Here is a 19093-nt window from a genome sequence, read left to right as displayed (position 1 = left end):
GAGAAACCCAAATGTTTGTGTGACTCACATATTCACTTTATTATGGTGGTCTGGAACCAAACCCACAATACCTCCAGGGTAGGCCTATATGTGTCTTTTTGACTATAACCATGTTCGTGAATGTGAAGTGGTATCTCATTGTGGCTTTCATTTGATTTCCCTAATGATTAAGGATGTTGATCATGTGTTCATGCGCTTATTGGCCATTTGTATATTTCTTTGAAGAAATGTGTATTCAGATCCTATGCCCATTAAAATTTTTTTTTAATTGTTGAGTTGTGAGAGTTTTTTAGATGTTCTAGATACAATTCCTTACGAGATACATGATTTGCAAAATTGCTCTTCCATCCCATGCTATGCATTGTCTTTTCACTTCTTTTCTTTTCTTTTTTAAGAGAGAGGGTTTCACCATGTTGGCCAGGCTGGTCTCGAACTCCTGACCTCAGGTGATCCGCCCACCTCAGCCTCCCAAAGTGCTGAGATTGCAGGCAGGAGCCACTGCACCCGGCCTCACTTTCTTAATGGTGTTTTTTGAAGCACAAAGTTTTTAATTTTAATGAAGTCTAATGTATCTATTTTTTTCCTTTCTTAGTTGTGCTCTTGGTTTGGTATCTAGAAACCATTGCCTAATGCATAGTGATGAAGATTTATACGTGTGTTTTCTATTAAGAGTTTTTAGGCTGGACGCAGTGGCTCACACCTGTAATCCCAGCACTTTGGGAGGCCAAGGCAGGCAGATCATGAGGTCAGGAGTTTGAGCCTGGCCAACATGGTGAAACCCTGTCTCTACTAAAAATACAAAAATTGGCCGGGCATGGTGGTGGGCGCCTGTAATCCCAGCTGCTTGGAAGGCTGAGGCAAGAGAATCACTTCAACCTGGGAGGGGGAGTTGGCAGTGAGACAAGATTACATCATTGCCCTTCAGCCTGGGTGACAAGAGTGAGACTCCATCTCAAAAAAAAAAAAAAGGTGGCCGGGCGCGGTGGCTCAAGCCTGTAATCCCAGCACTTTGGGAGGCCAAGACGGGCGGATCACGAGGTCAGGAGATCGAGACCATCCTGGCTAACACGGTGAAACCCCGTCTCTACTAAAATATACAAAAAAAAATTAGCCGGGCGAGGTGGCGAGCGCTTGTAGTCCCAGCTACTCGGGAGCCTGAGGCAGGAGAATGGCGTAAACCCGGGAGGCGGAGCTTGCAGTGAGCTGAGATCCGGCCACTGCACTCCAGCCTGGGCGACAGAGCGAGACTCCGTCTCAAAAAAAAAAAAAAAAAAAAAAAAAAAAAAAAAAAAAAGGTTTAGTAGCTTTAGCACTTACGTTTAGGTTTATGACCTATATTGAGTTAACTTGTCTACATAGTAGAGGTCCAACTTCTTTCTTTTTCATCTGGATATTTATGTGTCCCAGGAGCATTTGTTAAAAAGACTACTTTTTCTTCATTTATTTTGGCATCCTATTAAAAATCAGTTTACTATAAATTTGAAGGTTATTTCTGGACTTTCAATTCTATGGTTTTTTTTGTTTGTTTGTTTTTTGTTTTTTTTTTTTGAGACAGGGTCTCACTCTGTTGCTCAGGCTGGAGTGCAGTGGCATGATCATGGCTCACTGTAGCCTTGACCTCCTGGGCTCAAGCAATCCTCCCGCGTCAGTCTTCTGAGCAGCTGAGACTACAGCCATGTGCCACCACACCCAGCTAATTTTTAAATCTTTTGTAGAGATGGGGTCTCACCATGTTGCCTAGACTGGACTCAAACCCTTGGCTTTAGACATAGGTTTACTTCTTTTTTTCTGGATGCTTTTTATTTCCTTTTCTGTACTAATTGCCTTGGTTAGAATCTCTAATATTATATAGAAGTGGCAAGAGAATCTTTTCTTATGGCTTATGCATATACTGATAAAATTAAGTAATTTATTAATTAACCCCATCTTCTAACCCATCTGTTGCAGCTGGTTGGGGATTTAGAAGAGGGCTTGGCCTGAAGAGTGAGAGGTGAGGGGAGAGGCCAATAACAGGTTTTTTTTGGGACTTGGCCCTAGAGAATTGCATGTTTTTACATTTTTTTTTTCCAAATGCTGTTGATGAGGTTGAAGCTCTCCCTCCCCAGAGCAGTGGTCAAAAGCCTGGAGACAAAGAGGTTCGTTCACACATTAAGTATAAGGCTGTTTTAGTGTGTTCTGAGCTCTACATCCAAACCCTCTTCTAAGTGCAGTCTGCAAATCCAGCAGCACACCTGCCACATGACAGCCTGTGTCCACGCAGTTACTGTTCTTAGTTAAAAGCCTAAAGTTTCATGAATCTGACAATTTAGAATCTGTTCTTGGTTAAAAATCTAAAGTTTCATGAATCTGACAATTTAGAATCTGTTTTGGGGTCAGTATGGCAATTCATACCAAGAGTTAGGAAAATGTTCATATATACCTTGACCCTTTAATCTGACATCTGGGAATTTATTCATTGCAAATAAGCCCAAAGAGAAATAAAAAAAAAAGAAAAGCAAAAAAACAAGAGTCTTTGGTGATGAGGAAAAATCAAGACTAATTTACACAATTTAAATGTCCAACAGTACTGCTGTAATAAAGTGTATTTTTATATATTTATTTCTAAATATATTTGGAGTGTAATATCGTTACCTGAAATGACTATATAAAACCACTGAAAAGTATTTACTAAATAATGCTAAGTGACAAAAAGAACATAAAATTGTAGATATGCAGATTATGATGGTATTACAGTTCTGAAGATATAGAAATAGTTTGGTAAGGGAACATGAAGAAATTAAAATACTGTTGCATAAGAGTGACATATAGTTGTAGGTAATATTAATAAATTGTTCATAAATCATTTTCCAGAGTGTTTTGTTAATAAAAATATGACATAATCACAATGCTAATCTGGTTAAAAATGGAATTGTGTCACAATAGCAGCACCTGTTTTACAGGATTGGAAAAGTCTCCGCAATAACATGATAGCAGGCATTTAAACGGAATCATTTCAGAATAATGATGATTTCAAATTCTTATTTTAAAAGAAAATAATTTCAGCTATTTCATAGTTTTTTCTGGTAGAAAATACAAAAAAGTACATACATATTTTTTAAAAACACTCAATTCTATTACACAGAGATGACTACTATTAACATATTGGTCTATACCTTTGCAATATCTTTTCTGTCTATATATTTACATTTATATATTTTTCCATAATGAAGAATCTGAAGTTTAGATTATTTTGTAACCTTTGTTTTTGTTTTTGAGACGGAGTCTCGCTCTGTTGCCCAGGCTGAAGTGCAATGGCGCGATCTTGGCTCACTGCAACCTCTGCCTCCTGAGTTCAAGTGATTCTCCTGCCTTCCGCCTAGACCCAAGCTATTCCCAAGTAGCTGAGATTACAGGCACCCGCCATCATGCCTGGCTAATTTTTGTATTTCCGTAGAGATGAGGTTTCACCATGTTGGCCAGGCTAGTCTTGAACTCCTGACCTTAGGTGATCCACCCGCCTCGGCCTCCCAAAGTGCTGGGATTACAGGTGTGAGCCACTGCACCCAGCCGTAGCCTTTGTTTTTATCAGAAAAGTTGGTGATGCACATTTTCATATAAGTATGCCATACAGACTTCCCCTTTGGGCAACTCGTTCCGAGGTGCCTGGAATGGGATAAAACAAATGCACTTACTGATTTTTTTTCCCCCTTTGCTGTAGAAATTGGCGTGTTAGCCAAGGCTTTCATTGATCAAGGGAAACTCATCCCAGATGATGTCATGACTCGGCTGGCCCTTCATGAGCTGAAAAATCTCACCCAGTATAGCTGGCTGTTGGATGGTAAGTGGAGTGTCATGAGCATTTCACCTGCCCAAAATAATGAGTGCTGGCAGGATAATGAGCATTTCATGAGCTTCAGACGGACTTCAAGGATGGCGGTTGGGGGAGAGGGGTGCTTGGGACTATCCTGAAACCAGTCTTCTTCTCTGGGACCAGTTCTATATCCAAATGGAAAGAGGGGAGTGAATTGCATGATTTCTAAGATCCCATCAGATATAACTTTATTTCCTTTCCCCTTTCTTTGAGAATATTCTGTGATATGGGAGGATCACCACAGAAGAAGCAGGACCCAAGAGTAATTTACAATAAGCTGTAAACTTTCTCTAGCCAGAGGTATGGCAGAATCCTTGAGGGTAGGTTGATTTTTAGTTTTGTTAATATAGAGAGGACACAAAAGAGATGTGTTTCAGTTGAGTCCAGAGTTCTCACTAAAACTGGGATAAACTTGGGATAAGCCTTTTCTTCAAGAAGATCTGAGTCATAATATCCTTTTTTGGAAGAGGGTAGCTAATCTAGTCTTCTCTCCTACTCAACCCCATTCACCCACCTTTGCACACAGGCATGCATGCACTCAGTGCTGCCCTCACCAAGCCCTGCAGCCCTGACTTGCTTGCTTTATCTAAGAAGGTTCTGAAGTCCTTGTCCTTGTGGAAAGTGCATTCTAGTAGAAGACAAGTAGTAATCAAGTAAACAAAAACTTGGATAAGCCCAGACATGAGTACTAAAAGGTAAATTAGAAGTTGATGTGGACCGGAGACAGTAGCTCATGCCTGTAATTCCAACACTTTGGGAGGCCAAGTTGGGTGGATCACCTGAGGTCAGGAGTTCAAGACCAGCCTGGCCAACATGGTGAAACCCCATCTATACTAAAAATACAAAAATTAGCTGGGCGTGATGGCGCACACCTGTAACCCCAGCTGTTCGAGAGGCTGAGACGGGAATTGCTTGAACTGGGAGGCAGAGCTTGCAGTGAAACGAGATTGCGTCACTGCACTCCAGCCAGAGAGACAGAGCGAGATTCTGTCTCAAAAAAGAAAAAAAGAATTTGATGTGAACAGAGAGTAATGTAGTGGAGAGGTAGGCAGTTTTTTTTTTTCTTTTCAGTTGAGACAGTGCCTGGCTCCGTTGCCCAGGCTGGAGTGCAATGGCGTGATCTCCTCTCACTGCAACCTCCTCCTCCCCAGTTCAAGTGATTCTCCTGCCTCAGCTTCCTGAGTAGCTGGGATTACAGGCGCCCACCGCCACACATGGCTAATTTTTGTATTTTTAGTAGAGATAGGGTTTCACTATGTCAGCCAGACTGGTCTCAAACTCCTGGCCTCAAGTGATCTGCCCACCTCGGCCTCCAAAAGTGCTGGGATTACAAGTATGAGCCATCACACCTGGCCTCTTCCCCTTTTTAAAACAAAATATGTTGCATGGTTCAGAATTAAAAATTTTGTTTTAAAAAGTTTAATGAAAAATCTTGCTTCTTTATGAGATGGAAGGAGCTGAAAAACATTTCCGTTTGTGGGAGGTCTTGAGGAATGAGTAGGATTACATGGGTGGAGAGACAGGTCATCTTTGGCAGCAGGAAGAAGGTAAACCAAGGTAGGTTGGTGATGCTGCCCCAGGAAAGTGTCAAGTCATGCACGACACCAACCCACAGTAAGCAGGAAGGGTCTCGGGGGAAGGCCAAAGACTGAGCCAGATGGGACAGGCCGGGAATGTGAAGCACTAATGTTTGTGATTTTGTCATTGTTCTATTGCAAAAATACCTTTTCCTTTTAAAAATTAAGAAAGTTGTAAATGTTTCACAGAGAGGCTCAAAATCCTTAATGATCGCATCCTTTAGTAACAATTACTTTTAATTTCTTAGTATGTAATTCATCAGGATTTTTTCTATAATTAATGATTTAAAAACATACACATACACATTCAGAAATGTACGGTTGTCCCTCAGTAGCCTCAGGGGTATCGATTCCACCCACCTCCTGTGGATACCAAATCCATGCACGCTCAAGTTCCTTATATAAAATGGTGTAGTGTTTGCATGTAACATCTGCTTAGCCTCCTGTGTACTTTAAATCATCTCCAGATTTATTGTAATACCTAATACAATGTAATTGCTATGTGAAGAGTTGTTATAATGTATTATTTAGGGAATAATGACAAGAAAAATAAGTCTACATGTTCAGTACAGGTGCAACTATCCATTTTTTTCTGAATACTTTCAATCTGAAGTTGGTTGAATGCCCAGATGTGGAACCCACAGATGCTACTATATTTGGTATAAGATGTGAGTTGTTTCTAGCTCCCCTCCCCACAAGTGGTATCTAATATTGTTATATATATATATATTTTTTTGTATGATACACACACACATACACATACCATGTTTTGCATTTTGCTTTTTCATTACATAAATCTATATTTAACACATAGATTTGCCTCATGAAATAAAAGATGCATGGGCTTGCATTTTGTGTCTGTATCATAATTTGACTAATCTACTGAGGAACATTTGGGTAAGACAGCTTGTGTTCACATTCCACTTCCATCACTTTGTAAGCTTTGTGAGCTAAAGTAAGTTACCTAGCCTCACTGTACCTCAGTTTCCTCATTCATAAAGTGGGAATAATAAAGTATGTCTCTTAGGGTTGTTATGATGGTTAAAATAAGTGATCCTTGTAAAACATTTAACATACAGTACTTTGCATCTAGAAAGTGCTTGAGATTTAGCTGTTAAACTCCATTTATTATTATTAAATGTACTAAAATTGTTTTCACCAGGGTGACTTACTTCAGTGTAAATTTTATATTTTTATTTTATAAAATTATATAGATTGAGATTTTGCCATTATAAGCTTTCTTTGGGGGCCATTATTCCTCTAAAATCCAGGTTTCTTGGGTATAGTTTTAGTCATTATCATTGTCATTTTAGCACATTATAAGGTCTAGATCACTGGCAAATTTTTCCACATTTCATTGTTAATAAGAAAATGTAATTTTTCAGACATTATTTTTGCTCTAACAAATTATGCATGTGCAGTTTTAACGTGGTTTTTTTTTTTTTTTTTTTTTTATGGAGACAGTGTTTTGCTGTGTCACCAGGCTGGAGTACCACAGTGTCATCATGGCTTATTGCAGCCTTGATCTCCTGAGCTCAGGCGATCCTCCTGCCTCAGCCTTCTGAGTAGCTGGGACCACAGGCATGCGCCACTATGCCCTGCTAATTTTGTTGTTGTTTTTATTTATAGAGAAGGGGTCTTGCTATGTTGCCCAGGCTGGTCTCAAACTCCTGGGCTCCAGGAATCCTCCCACCTTAGCCTCCCAAAGTGCTGGGATTACAGGTGTGAGCCACCATGCCTGGCCTAACTTTTGTCATTTTTGAAAATATATTATTTCTACTAATTTTAATTTTTTTTTGGTATTCTGGACAAAATGTCCTTAGTAACAACATTGCAAAGTCAAAAGTTTGTGATCAAAGTATTATTTTAAATTCCCTAATATGTTTGGGTGTATTTCTGAATTCACTCATCAGGTACATTTGCCTATTTTTGAACTACATTGTTTAGCTATGTAACACATCTGCTTATCTGTTAGGGTTTTGTCCTTCTGCATTAATAGTGTTTCTTTAGCTGGACTTTAGTTTCATTTTGTCGTATTTCAGAAATAGTCTCTGGAGTGTTTGTTTGTTTGTTTGTTTTTGAGAAGGAGTCTCGCTCTGTCACCCAGGCGGAGTGCAATGGTGCGATCTTGGTTCACTGCAACCTCCCCTCCCAGGTTCAAGCGATTCTCCCACCTCAGCCTCCCAACTAGTTGAGATTACAGGCACCTGCCATCATGCACGGCTAATTTTTGTATTTTTTTAGAGATAGGATTTCACCACGTTGGCTAGGCTGGTCTTGAACTCCTGACCTCAGGTGATCCGCCCTCCTCGGCCTCCCAAAATACTGGGATTACAGGCGTGAGCCACTGCACCTGGCCAGCCTCTGGAATTTGAGTGAAGATCATGAGTTCAGTTTGTGTTTAAAGGCAGAAAAAGTCCTGTGTCCCAGTTAGAGGTAGCAGGCAGGAGGAATTCTTTGTTTTTTGGGTGAGGGTCAGCCTTTTGTTCTATTCAGGCCTTAAAATTGATTAGATAAGGCCCACCCATATTAGGAAGGGCAATATACTTTATCAGTCTGCCTATTTACATGATAATTTCATAATAAGAGCAGCCTGACAGATATACCCAGAATAATATTTGCCAAATATCTGGGCACTCAATGCCCTAGTCAAGTTGACAGGTCACCATCACAGTTGCACTGCAGCTGTGATCAGCCTGCCTGGTGAGCCTCATTCCTTTTGTTCAGATTGTCCAACATTAATTCTTTCTTTTTCTTTCTTCTCTCTCCACCTCCCCCTCCCCCTCCCCCTCCACCTATACTTCCTTTCTTTTTTCTTTTTCTTTTTTACTTTATAAAGGTTTTCCAAGGACCCTTGCACAGGCAGAAGCCCTAGATAGAGCTTATCAAATCGACACAGTGATTAACCTGAATGTGCCCTTTGAGGTCATTAAACAACGCCTTACTGCTCGCTGGATTCATCCCGCCAGTGGCCGAGTCTACAACATTGAATTCAACCCTCCCAAAACTGTGGTGAGTAGTTGTTGTGGCACTGTCATATAGCATACTGTCCCTGAGTCCTCTTGCCCTAACAGACATAAGTTTAGTGAACTTGGAAATCTTCAGCCAGACCAAAACTCCCGAGGGTATATTCTCAGGTTACTTGGTATCGTCGACTGATCTAGTCCACTGAACTTGGTGCTAAAAGTGCCCCAGGAGCAACAGGGGTTTGTTACTCATTCAAAAACATTTGTTGATTTCCTACTCTGCCAAGAGTGTGTTAGGAATTGGGCTGATAGAGATTCATAACACCTTGGTTTATTTAGGACTTGCAGTTGAAATTCCCAGTTTATAGCTGAATCTTTTTGTATATATATGAACTTACTTAGAGGCTGCTTAGAAAACCTTTTACTCTAAGGCTAAAGTGACTGATAACTGTGGAAATGAAACTGGCATCCCCTGTTTCTGTTGCGATGATCTCTCTTGAGGTTGAATTCCATTTATTTAAAAGTTAGCACATTTTTGTGCTTGGCACTTGCACAGAGATGTTTGTTTAAAAATAATTGAACTGCTTATGAAAATATCCTTCAGAAATAGGATATCTGATACTAGTCTCTTCTAATCCTGTTTAGGGCATTGATGACCTGACTGGGGAGCCCCTCATTCAGCGTGAGGATGATAAACCAGAGACGGTTATCAAGAGACTAAAGGCTTATGAAGACCAAACAAAGCCAGTCCTGGAATATTACCAGTGAGTTTTTGCTTTTCAGAACTTCTCTTGCATAATGGTGCACTAAGTCTAGTTTTGATTTTCCTTCCTCTACAGCTGAAATACTAAAATGCCAAAAGGCCCAGTTCACATGGGCGTAAGTAATAAAGGAAATACATTAACTTGTGTAACAGAAGTCCAGAAGGTAAGTTGGGCTTCAGTCACACCTGGGTTTGATCAGTGTAGCCGTTCTCTTGGTTTTGCCTTCCTGTGTGTATTGGCTTTGTCCTTAGGCTTCCTGCATGGTAGCAGACATTTGCAGGAACAGCCAGGGCTTCCTTTTCTATGAAGGGCTGAGGGGTAACCTTTCCTCCAGTGAATAGAAGCCCAGAGCACCACTCAGATGGAACCAACTTGAACTGCAGTCAGGGAATGCCTGGCACTAACTGTTACAGGCTTGGGTTACTGCCCACTGCAGAACCAGTCATTGGGGTGGGAATGATTACACTAATTACACTGACTAGTCCACATCTAGAGTTGGCAGTGCGACAGTCTCACCCAAACTCTGCTATGTGCAGATGTTCCGCAATTTATAATGAAATTACGTCCTGATAAATCCATTGTAATTTGAAAATACCAAGTACCATAACTTAGCCTGCCTTAAACGTGCTCAGAACACTTAGATTAGCCTACAGTTGGGCGAAATCATCTAACACAAAGCCTGTATTGTAATAAAGTGTTGAATATCTCACGTAATTTGCTGAATATTGTACTGAAATTGAAAAGCAGAATGGTTGTACAGGTGCTCGAGGTACAATTTCTACTGAATGCATGTTGCTTTCGCACCATCATAAAACTGAAAAATCCTGCGTTAAATCATTGTAAGCTGGGGATCGTTGGTAGCAGAGGGAGGGCTGGAATGAATGCTGGGGAGGCAAACCTAATATTGCCCACCACATTTGCCAATATAGGATGCTATGGTGTGGAAGAATGTCAGATGGCGGCTAATCCCTCCGACTCTGTAATTGGCTAGCAGTCTTTAAAAGCTTACATTTTAACATTGTTTTGTCTGCAACACATATAGGAACTGTACTGAATGAGTATTTGATTTAGGCTAAGAAATAGTCCAGTTTTCTTACTGAGCCTTCCCACTTCTTACAGAGGATTTACTGCCTCCCCTTTCATTTATGTACTTACTGAATACTGATCCTGATCAGGGCAGAACAGTATCATGGGCAGAACACAGACTCTGAAGCCAGAATACTTAAGTTCAAGTCCCAGCTCACCATCTTCACCTTCACCTTCTGCTTAACCTCTGCCTGTTTTTTCCTCTATAAATTGGGGAAGAGAATAAAGGGTTAAAAGATTAATATGGGTAACTCTTAGAATTGTGCCTGACACATAGAAAGCACTATAGAAATGTTAGCTATTACTATTGTTGTTGTAATAGGGCACGTATGCAGTAAAAATCTGAAGCAACCGTTTCCAAACATTTATTTATTTATTTATTTATTTTAGAGACAAGGTCTCACTCTGTCACCCAGGCTGGAGTGCAGTGGTTCTATCATAGTTCACTGCAGCCTTGAACTCCTGGGCTCCAGCAATTCTCCTGTCTCAGCTACCCAAGTAGACAGGACTACAGGCCCATGCCACCACACCTGGCCAATTAAAAAAATTTTTTTTTTAGAGATGGGCCTCTTGCCATGTTGCACAGGCTAGTCTCAAACTCCTGGCTTCAAGCAACCCTCGTGCCTTGGCCTCCCAAGGCATTGGGATTACAGGTGTAAGCCACCATGCGTGGCCTTTCAAACCATCTTAATTGTTTCTGGAGCATAAAATTACAAGGTTGGCAAACCGCTTTTTATAGTAACTGTTACTATTATTTTGTCATTTGTTTAATGAGGCTGGTTCTGAAAATTACCATCTCTTTTGCCCTAGGCAAGTTATTTAACCTCCATGCTGCAAATCCCTTATTTGTAAAGTCAGGCAATATTAAATAGCATCTGCTTTACAGGATTGTTAAAGGAATTAAGTGAGAGATCCTGGAAAGTCCTACAACAGCTCTGGTGTCTATTAAATCATTCATTGTCAGCAATTATTGTTTACTCTCCTGACACTGTGGTAGGCCCTTGGTCCACATGGACAATTAGATCCAGTCCCTGTCAGGCTCCAAGAAACTATGTATGTGGGTGAGGTGGGGAGCTGGGTAAACAGTATTTATCATACAATGTGATATGTGCTTATATTAACTAAGAACCTAATTCACACCAGCTTAAGCAAAAGGGGAATTTATTGGTAATGTAACTAAAAAGTCAAAGATAGATGGATGGGTCCAGGTGTTCAAAAACACCTATCATTAGGCCTCAGTCACTCAGCTCCATTGTTCTGTGTTGGCTTTAGTCTCAGGTGTGCCGTCCCTGTGTAGCAGCTCCTCAACTTTCCAGTCTACCTCCTACTAGTCAGAAAACCCAGCAGCAAAGAGCCTCTTTTGCCAGCAAAAGTCTTGGGGTTGGCACTGATTAGCTCTGATCATGTCCATCCTTGAAGATGGGGAGTGGGGACAGTCTCTCCTAAACTTTGTCAACTGAGTTTGGTGGAGAGGTTGTTTCCCAAAAGTAACCAGAGGAAGGGAGAATGCATTGTTGCTGGGCAGATAACACCACCGCTGCAAGGCTATGAATAGATAATCCCCCAATGCAGTGAAGTACCAGGGGTTGTTGGGATTTGTTCTGTCAAAATATCAAAATATGGGAAGGGGCCTGGGACAGTGGCTCATGCCTATAATCCCAGCACTTTGGGAGGCTAAGGCAAGAGGATCGAAGAGGCGGGAATTCAAGATCAACCTGGGCAACATGGTGAAACTCTGTCTCTACAAAACATTAAAAAAAAAAAAAAAAAAAAATATATATATATATATGTTAGCCAGGCATGGTGGCACACGCCTATAGTCCCGGCTACTGGGGAGTCTGAAGTAAGAGGATTGCTTGGACCCAGCAGGTCGAGACTGCAGTGATCTCTGATTGCACCACTGCAGTCCAGAGTGCAGGTGTCAGAGTGAGACCCTATCTCAAAAAAAAAAAAAAAAAAAAAAAAAGGTGTAGGAAGGGCAGTCGAGGAAGGCTGCGAAGATGAAGTGAATGATGCGGGTCCTTATCTTAGGAGATATCTGAGAAGTCTTTCTAGGCTGCTTCTGGCTTTTGCTGCCTCTTGCTGTTAATTCAAGCTTTTGCTTTTGCTCTCTCTTCTGTCTCTCTCTTTTTTTCTCTCTCTCTCTTTCTTTTTTGAGACAGAGTCTCACTCTGTCAGGCTAGAGTGCAGTGGTGCCATCTCAGTTCACTGCCTCTGCATCCCAGGTTCAAGAGATTCTCATGCCTCAGCCTCCCCAGTAGCTAGGACTACAGGCGCGTGCCACCATGCCCAGCTAATTTTTGCATTTTTAGTAGAGACGGGGTTTTGCCATGTTGGCCAGGCTGGTCTTGAACTCCTGACCTCAAGTGATCCACCCTCCTTGGCCTTCCAAAGTGCTGGGATTACAGACGTGAGCCACCACACCCAGCCTAATTCAAGCTTTTCATTATCAGCTCCCACACATAGAACTAGGGTGAGACTTAACTAAAAACTGAAAGTTTATTTGCAAGAATGTTAGTAATAGTCAGCATTGTTATTTAAAAATGCTGATGGTTGTATTGTTGGTTGTTTTAGAAAAAACTCTTAGCTGTGGAACATTGTAGAGTAATTGGTCTATGTTTACAAACAACATGATGCCCTTACTCTTTGGAGGACCAGTTATTGAAGCTGGTTCCATTTTGTTACACAGAAATTAAAAATGACAAATGTTCACCCACAATTTAGGATCGAATAGGTGCCTGCAATTGTGCCCTCAGTAATTAACCCACTTGTGACACTGGCTTGATTTTTAAAGTGGCTCTTCAAGAGGCTTACAACTGTTAAGAAGCTTGCTCCCTTGAAAGCTGTACCAGGTGGCAGTGAATTTAGAAGCAAGTGGGTTTCTAATATCCTAAGAATGCTGTATTTGCATAATTTCCCTCCTTAGCAGATGTTTCTTACCAAGAAAACAGTGGGTGTTATTTAAGTTAACTGTGGCGAATTTTATGAGGTATCAAGAAGGAATGCTTTTGTCCTTAGTGAAGCCCCTGAAAACCTAGTAAGAAGGGCTGCAAAGGTATGAGGGATCCTGTTTTCATAAAGTAATAAGCCAGAGTTCTTAGGTTGCCCTTTTGCAGCCTTTAAACCAGTGCATATATGTGTAGGTGTGTATGTGTAGGTGTACACATGGGCTAGACGAGGGGTGTTAGCAAGAGGAACGCCAGAATCTCTGGAGGGAATCTGTGTGGCTTGAAAAGCAACCCCAGGATTCCGATTCTCACTCCTCACCATATTATCCACAGGAAACTGGAGTAAATAAAATAGACTTTGGCTGCTGGTCTAGTGACAAGCTAGACAAATCTGCCTCTGGAGAAATGAAGACAGTCAATAGGAAACCCAGTAAAACCAACACTTTTTATTCCCCTTTCTGTTAAAATTCAGAAGAGTGGAGTAGAGGAAAAAATAAATGTTGGCCTAGGCAAAATGAAAGATACTCAAGTATTAGAAAGTAGCTTTTGCAAAGGAGTTAAATAGAAAAAAAAAGCTGATGGGTGTTCTGGTATCTTAACAGGTTCTATTTGGAAACGTACTACCAACTTGGTGATCTGGGCTAAGTTACATTACAAAGAGATGTTTTTATCAGTAAAATAAGAAAATTTGAGCTTTGGAAAGGATTAAATGAACTATTACATATAAAGCATGTAGCACAGCCTTTGACACACAGTGCATGCTCAATAAATAAAATAAATGATAGGTGCTGTTATTTTTTTAAGCACCCATTTATGTAAGCCAGAGAGCACAACTGAAACTAAAATCTAAATTTTCCAATGCCTGGCCAAGTGCCTTTGTCTCCTGATTACACAAACCCATACTTACCAAGACTCCTAAATCTCCATTATCATCATTTACAGAAAAGCTTTGAAAGAGCTTATTAGGAAGACTCAGACCTGTGTTTGTTTGTTTTGTTTTTGTTTCATCTTTAGGAAAAAAGGAGTGTTGGAAACATTCTCCGGAACAGAAACTAATAAGATTTGGCCCTATGTGTATGCTTTCCTACAAACTAAAGTTCCACAAACAAGCCAGAAAGCTTCAGTTACTCCATGAGGAGAAATGTGTGTAACTATTAATAGTAAGATGGGCAAACCTCCTAGTCCTTCCATTTAGAAGCTGCTTTTCCTAAGACTTCCAGTATGTATGAATTCTTTGAAAATTATATTACTTTTATTTCTATTGATTTTATTCTGGATACTAAGGATGTGCCAAATGAGTCGGATACTAAGATTCATGCTTTGAAATCATCTGGTATTTTATGCAGTTATCCTCAAAAACATCAGCGATGTCTGAACTTTTCAAACATCTGTTAGAGCAAAATTAAAAGAGCATTTGGTAGTAGTCTAACTTTTTGTTCAGTTAACAAGTGGTTGATAAAGTTTCCATATTTTTCTGGAAAAGTTAAAAAAAGTTACATGTCATTTGGAGAAAATATGTAGTCAGAAATTTTTGCATAGATTGATGCCAAAAAAGACATTTCTAGCATTGTGGAACATGGTGAGACACTATATAAAATTCCAGAAAGAAAGCAACTGGATTTACAGATTTATTGTGAGACACAAATTCACTGCTGCCTTTACACTAAGAAATGTATATGTTAACCATATATGCTGTATTTATTTTGTTGTTAAGCATACTTTTACTCAGAATTTTTAATTTGCTATAAAAATGTATCAATTAGCATATAGAAAAATATTACTTTAAGATGACTTGTTTCCTTTGAAAATACGTATGTACTGAGGGTTATGATTTATGTCAGAAATTGACATAAGTGCTTTTACAAGCACCAAACTTGAATGAATTTTCAACAAAATGTAATTCAAGTCTATGTTTTCAAATGTGACTCAGGTTAAGAAATGTGTTTTAGGATCTACTTGCTGGTTTTTCTTTTTGATCCAAACGTATGATCTGCCCTGATAAATAACAAGTGATAGTACCATCTCCCCTGCCAAAAAAAAAAAAGAAAAAAAAAGAAAAAAGAGAAAACCCGTGGCACTATGTAAATAAAGCCTTTGTCGTTAGTGAATAGATGAGGCATGCCTGGGAAATGCTCCCTTGGCATAAATAGCAATCAATCATAATTAGTAAACAAGTGTACCAATAAAAAGAATTTACATGATAGGTTATCAAGGACCAGGAAAGTGAGTTTCCTGAAGGAGTTCTTTGTTCCTGATCAAAGAAATCTGTACCTGTTAGCATTCACTGCCACCATATTTTAAGGAGAAAGAACTCTATTGGCATCATCTGAGCAGCCATTTAAAAATTGGAATCTAAAGGATGGTTGCTGATGTACTGTGTGGTCTGGTAGAAGTGGGGAAATATGAGAGGTGGAGGAAAAATTTGATTATGTCTTCCATGGCATATTTACTCTTACTTTACTTGATGCCAAGTCAAATGAAACAAGCCCTCTTACAAGCTGTTACTGCCTTTAAAAATCCGTTCCATTTTTTTCCCAGGTACTTAAAATACAAGTGCCAGTAAGTGGTTCTTATGTATTTTGGGGGAAATTTTTTATTTCCCTTTTCTTCTGATATTTAAAAAATTCATCGATCTTTCAAGATGAACCAAGGTTTTTTAAAAGAATTATAGTAAACACTTCATTCTTTATAAAATTTTCTATAATGCCTTATTTGGATGTTAATCTTAGGTGCTTTCTAAAAACTGTTGTGAAATACCAAACTTATGGATTATCACTAGGTTATCGGCATACATCAGTCTTTATCAGAATAAAATGAAATTTCGTAACTGTGGCTGTTTGTCCTTGGTCCTTCACAGGGCCTGCTCCATCCCACCTTCCTTTCTGCTGCCTGATGTCTCAATGGCTTCTGAATGACTGTTCTAATAAATGATCTTAAAGCAGTCCATAGGCTGGTTTCGGTTGATGCAATACTTCATCTCCTGCTATGGTGGCCATGCCTGCCTTCATACTACCCTTAGGGGATCTGGAAATCAAAGTGAGGAGTGGAAGAACATGGCTATGAGAATTAAGACTCTTATTTCCTGTGACCATTCCCTCCCCACCCCCAAAACAGCCCAAAGGTTGCACGTATATTCATTACTTTAGGAATGAATATGACTATAATACAACATTTTACTTTATTTTTTTTAGACAGGGCCTCACTCCATTGCCCAGACTGGAGTGCAATGGCCTAATTGGGTCGCTGTAACCTTGAACTCCTGGGCTCAAGTGATTCTTCCACCTCAGCTTCCCAAGTAGCTGAAACTACAGGCGTGCACCACCATGCCTGGCTAATTTTATTTTTTGTAGAGATGGTGTCTCGATATGTTGCCCAGGCTTATCTCCTGGCCTCAAACAATCTTCCTGATTCAGCTTCCCAAGTGCTGGGATTACAGGTGTAAGTCACTGCTCCCACCCAAAAAAATAATTCTGTAATGACTATCATTAAGATTTATGTACCACATGGAAATACATGTATGGAGCTGAATGCCATGGCTAGGAGAAACTATTTACTTTTGTTAAAAGCCAGTGAGAGGCTGGGCGTGGTGGCTCACGCCTGTAATCCCAGCACTTGGCCGGGCGCGGTGGCTCAAGCCTGTAATCCCAGCACTTTGGGAGGCCGAGACGGGCGGATCACGAGGTCAGGAGATCGAGACCATCCTGGCTAACGCTGAAACCCCGTCTCTACTAAAAAATACAAAAAAAAAAAAAAAAAAAGATTCTCCATAAATCCCAGCACTTTGGGAGGCCAAGGCGAGTGGATCATAAGGTCAGGAGATTGAGACCATCCTGGCTAACACAGTGAAACCCCATTTCTACTAAAAATACAGAAAAAAAAAAAAAATTCTCCAGGCATGGTGGCGGGCACCTGTAGTCCCAGCTACTCGGGATGCTGAGGCAGGAGAATGGCGTGAACCCGGGAAGCGGAGGTTGCAGTGAGCCGAGATTGTGCCACTGCACTCTAGCCTGGGCGACACAGGGAGACTCCATCTCAAAAAAAAAAAAAAAAAAAGCCAGTGAGGACAGCACCTCAACCCACTTATTTTATAGAGTAAAAGTTATTTTGCTATACCTTTTGTAAGCAGAGTGTACCGTGGGAAATGCAAACTGGCAGTTGTTAACACCATCCAGAAATTTGTCAGTTCCATTTGAAAGTTTAAATACTGGCTCAAATTTCTAAACCCCACCCTGTGGCTACTTTCCCCCCAGCTATATATAATGGCATTCTAGCAAGATACTTTGGATCCTCATAACTTGTGACAAAACTGCCCTATACTAACAACAAATCATTGTAATTATAGATCTCAAATTATGTTAAATTGCTATACTTGCAACCAACAGCAAGAATTTGTATTTTAGAATATGTTAAGTCTTCTCATTAACCAAAAAAAAAAAAAAAAAAAAAAAAATTCAGACCCTGATAAACTGTAGAAATAGCTTTCCTATCTTTGCAGTTAAAGATTTTCATCTTGGAAGTTACGGTTAAAAAAATTTTAAACAGTTAAAATAGTGTAGCTGTGCTTAAAGCTTCTGGTAAAAGCCAATATGCTTTGTAGAGCCCTTATCCCCCTCCTGCTTTTTGTTTTTAGCTAAATGATATAAACACTGAGTTTTTCCATATATAGCACTGAATGAACTGTCATGCCAAAGTGTCAATCAGTCCAGCAGTGTCATCTTTTTCTAAAGGATTCCAAGTTAAATGTCTGATGTGTAAATAACATGAAGAATCATGCTGTTGTTAACTATGTGAAAGATGTGGGAATTTTAAAAATCATTTTCTATATTTAGAGAAGATCAAACAAGTTAATTCTTCAAAGCTTATGAGACTGGTTTCACTTCATATTAGATGGTAAACAATCGAGAATGAACTTATATTCACCCTTGTGTCCCCCTCCCCTGACCCCCTTGGCTCACACAGTAAGCAAATAATTTTCAGATAAATCAACTTCTCAGAGCTATGCAATTGTATATACATGTCCATGTCCATTACAGATGAGAAATGGGTGGATTTAAGGGTTTTGTTAAAAGTATGTTTGCTATAGTGGCAAAATTGAAATGGAAAGCCTAACCTCAACCCAGACAAGTACCTCGGTTCTGTCCCACACCAATTTAAGAACTGAAATACATGATTGACTTACAAAAGTTAACTGACGTTTTGTTCTCCTCTGAAAATACCCCAAGGTTAACTTCAGGATCACCTTGCCTAAACCTACAATCAACTTTTTTCATCCTGTAAGAAAATCCACTTACTAAAACAGATTCATGTTCTTTGGGCAGCATGTTCATTCATTTTTTAGATGGAGTTTCACTCTGTTGTCAGGCTGGAGTGCAGTGGCGCCATCTTGGCTCACTGCAACCTCTGCCTCCCGGGGTTCAAGCAATTCTCCTGCCTCAGCCTCCCGAGTAACTGGGACTACAGCCACGTGTCACCATGCCCAGCTAATTTTTGTATTTTTGGTAGAGACGGCATTTCACCATGTTGGGCCAGGATGGTCTTGATCTCCTGACCTCATGACCCTGCCGCCTCTGCCTCCCAAAGTGCTGGGATTACAGGTGTGAACTACCACGCCCGGACGTTCATTCATTTTTAAAAGGGTAATATGATATGCCAGTCTGAAAGAAGAGGAGGACCTGATTTTCCTAAAGAAAAGTTATAAGAGATTGTGAGCTCATTAGGCAAAATTTGAAAGAGTCCACTTAATGGTATACTTGGAAGAGAATGTTACCCATCTACCTAAGAGTAATAATTTTAAGTCAGTATTATCTTCACTACCACTGAAAAAATGACAGTTAACAGAGAATAAATGGACACTATTTGATTTAAAAATTTTTTTATTCAAATATTAATTTTATCAAATGAA

The 19093-nt window shown here is 40.0% G+C and overlaps 1 protein-coding gene across 2 annotated transcripts in view; it reads left to right on the top strand.

Moving 5' to 3' along the window:
• AK3 (adenylate kinase 3) overlaps window positions 1–16133 on the top strand; it is a 31838-nt gene extending 15705 nt beyond the window's left edge. Inside the window, exons 1-5 of one of the 2 annotated variants that reach the window (XM_033237246.1) lie at window positions 1962–1990; window positions 3698–3817; window positions 8267–8439; window positions 9039–9157; window positions 14206–16133. In XM_033237246.1, coding sequence (XP_033093137.1) covers window positions 3757–3817; window positions 8267–8439; window positions 9039–9157; window positions 14206–14326 — 474 coding nt within the window. In that variant the 5' untranslated portion in view covers window positions 1962–1990; window positions 3698–3756 and the 3' untranslated portion in view covers window positions 14327–16133. Of the gene's footprint in view, window positions 1–1961; window positions 1991–3697; window positions 3818–8266; window positions 8440–9038; window positions 9158–14205 lie in introns of those variants that run through there. The other variant, XM_033237245.1, reaches the window with a different exon arrangement.
• The last annotated feature ends 2960 nt before the right edge of the window (window positions 16134–19093 follow it).

Source organism: Trachypithecus francoisi, unplaced genomic scaffold (genome assembly GCF_009764315.1).
Source record: "Trachypithecus francoisi isolate TF-2019V2 unplaced genomic scaffold, Tfra_2.0 Lachesis_group16, whole genome shotgun sequence".
Taxonomy (NCBI): Eukaryota; Metazoa; Chordata; class Mammalia; order Primates; family Cercopithecidae; genus Trachypithecus; species Trachypithecus francoisi.
Note: the sequence above shows the minus strand (reverse complement) of the source record. Positions and strands in the feature narration are given on the sequence as shown.